General features: G+C 36.9%; 1 protein-coding gene across 1 annotated transcript; it reads left to right on the top strand.

Moving 5' to 3' along the window:
* The first annotated feature begins 425 nt into the window (after window positions 1–425).
* On the top strand, window positions 426–1304 carry LOC138873842 (uncharacterized). Its single transcript, XM_070152325.1, has 2 exons — window positions 426–594; window positions 787–1304. Exons 1-2 carry the CDS (start codon window positions 426–428, stop codon window positions 1302–1304), a joined length of 687 nt encoding a protein of 228 aa, XP_070008426.1.
* Window positions 1305–1654: the final 350 nt, after the last annotated feature.

Here is a 1654-nt window from a genome sequence, read left to right as displayed (position 1 = left end):
AAATGCTATGAGTGTGGAAGATATGGGCATGTTCAAGCTGAATGCCCAGATCTTAAAAGAAAAGTTTCCAGAGGATTTAACAAAAACAAATCATTTGGAAGTTGGAGTGATGAAGACAATTCAGAACACGAAGAGGTAGCTAATCTGTGCTTTATGACAACCCTGGAAAATGAGACAAACAAACTCTCGGGGTGTTGGACAAATGAGGATACATCAGATGACGAATGCAAAGATGATAATAAGAACTGTTTCATGCACGAGGTGAAACAAGCGAGGTAAGATCTTACAATTGTGAAAGATGTAATGAATTATAGGACATTGTTGAACTTACTCTAAAAGATTCTCAAAAAATGATGAATGAACTAAAGAGACTCAACAAGGAAAAGAAAGACTAGGAACTTAAGTGTGAAGTATGCGAAATTGAAATGGAAGTACTTCAAGATGAGTTTCAGGAATTACAAATGCAACTCAATGACATGAGCAAATCCACCAGTGATAGTTCTGTCAAGTCGAATCAGGTGACTTACAAGTCAACTGGAAAAGCACCACTCAGAATAGAGTCCAGTAGTACTAACATAAATGGAAGATCCAAGAGTGGATCAGGACCGACCTATGTGTCACTACTATAATAAAAGTGGACACAAATATTCCTTTTGTCGATTTCATAAATCTAACATTTCGGGGTGGATTTGAAAACCCAAAAACAATCCTGAATCTAGTAATACTAACAACAAGGACCCAATCAAGCTTGGGTACCTAAAAGGAAGTGATAATTATATTTTGCAGGAACATCACAAGAAGAGCCGCAAAGGAAAATCGTACTTAATAGTGCGTGTTCCAGTCACATGACATGTGACAAAAACCTGTTTAAAGAAGTTACAAAGATATATGGAGGAAGTGTTAAATTTGGTGATGATTCAAAAGGAAAAATTGTCGGCACTGGCACAACTCCATTCAATAACAATTGTGATATTACTGAGGTTTATCTTGTAGATGGACTCAACTACAATCTTCTGAGTATAAGTCAACTATGCAACTCAGGGTATGAAGTAAAGTTCAAGAAAATAGGATGTCCTATTGAAGATGAGATAGGTAAGATAATCCTCCCAGGAAAAAGGTATGGAAATGTCTATATTCTTGATGGTCTTGAAAATCTAGATGGTCATATTTGCTTAACATCCATATCTGGTGATCCATGGCTATGGCATAAGAAATTTGGTCATGCAATGCATCTTATAGAAAAAATCTCCAAGCATGACTTAGTTATCGGGTTACCTGTCACGACCCAAGTTTGCCTTCCGTGAACTGTCGTGATGGCACCTAGTCTCTACGACTAGGTAAGCCTAACAATTACGAAAAAAGAAAACAAAATGCAGAAAAACTAAAAAAAACTAAAGATAAACAAATATAGAAGCGTTTAATATGCCGCTCGGCACATACTAATACAAGATCTCAAAAATTGAACAACTTCACAAAACCCGAAATCTCATGAAATCACAAGCTATGGATACTACATAGTGCTCTAACTCCAGAATTTCTAAATCAAAGAAATACGTAAGGGCTATAACCACAAGAGAGAATGGAGAGGGACTCTTCGGTCTACGAACGTGGCAGATATACCTCGAAGTCTTTGATAAGAACGTAACTCGGCATA

The sequence above is a fragment of the Nicotiana sylvestris genome, chromosome 7 (genome assembly GCF_000393655.2).
Source record: "Nicotiana sylvestris chromosome 7, ASM39365v2, whole genome shotgun sequence".
In the NCBI taxonomy this organism is placed as follows: domain Eukaryota; kingdom Viridiplantae; phylum Streptophyta; class Magnoliopsida; order Solanales; family Solanaceae; genus Nicotiana; species Nicotiana sylvestris.
Note: the sequence above shows the minus strand (reverse complement) of the source record. Positions and strands in the feature narration are given on the sequence as shown.

Bases quoted from the DNA above. Each gene is read 5' to 3' on its own strand.
- LOC138873842 (XM_070152325.1), top strand. From the start codon at position 426: ATGGAAGTACTTCAAGATGAGTTTCAGGAATTACAAATGCAACTCAAT. The intron at 595-786 runs GTGGATCAGGAC...TATATTTTGCAG, and splicing joins CATAAATGGAAGATCCAAGA to GAACATCACAAGAAGAGCCG.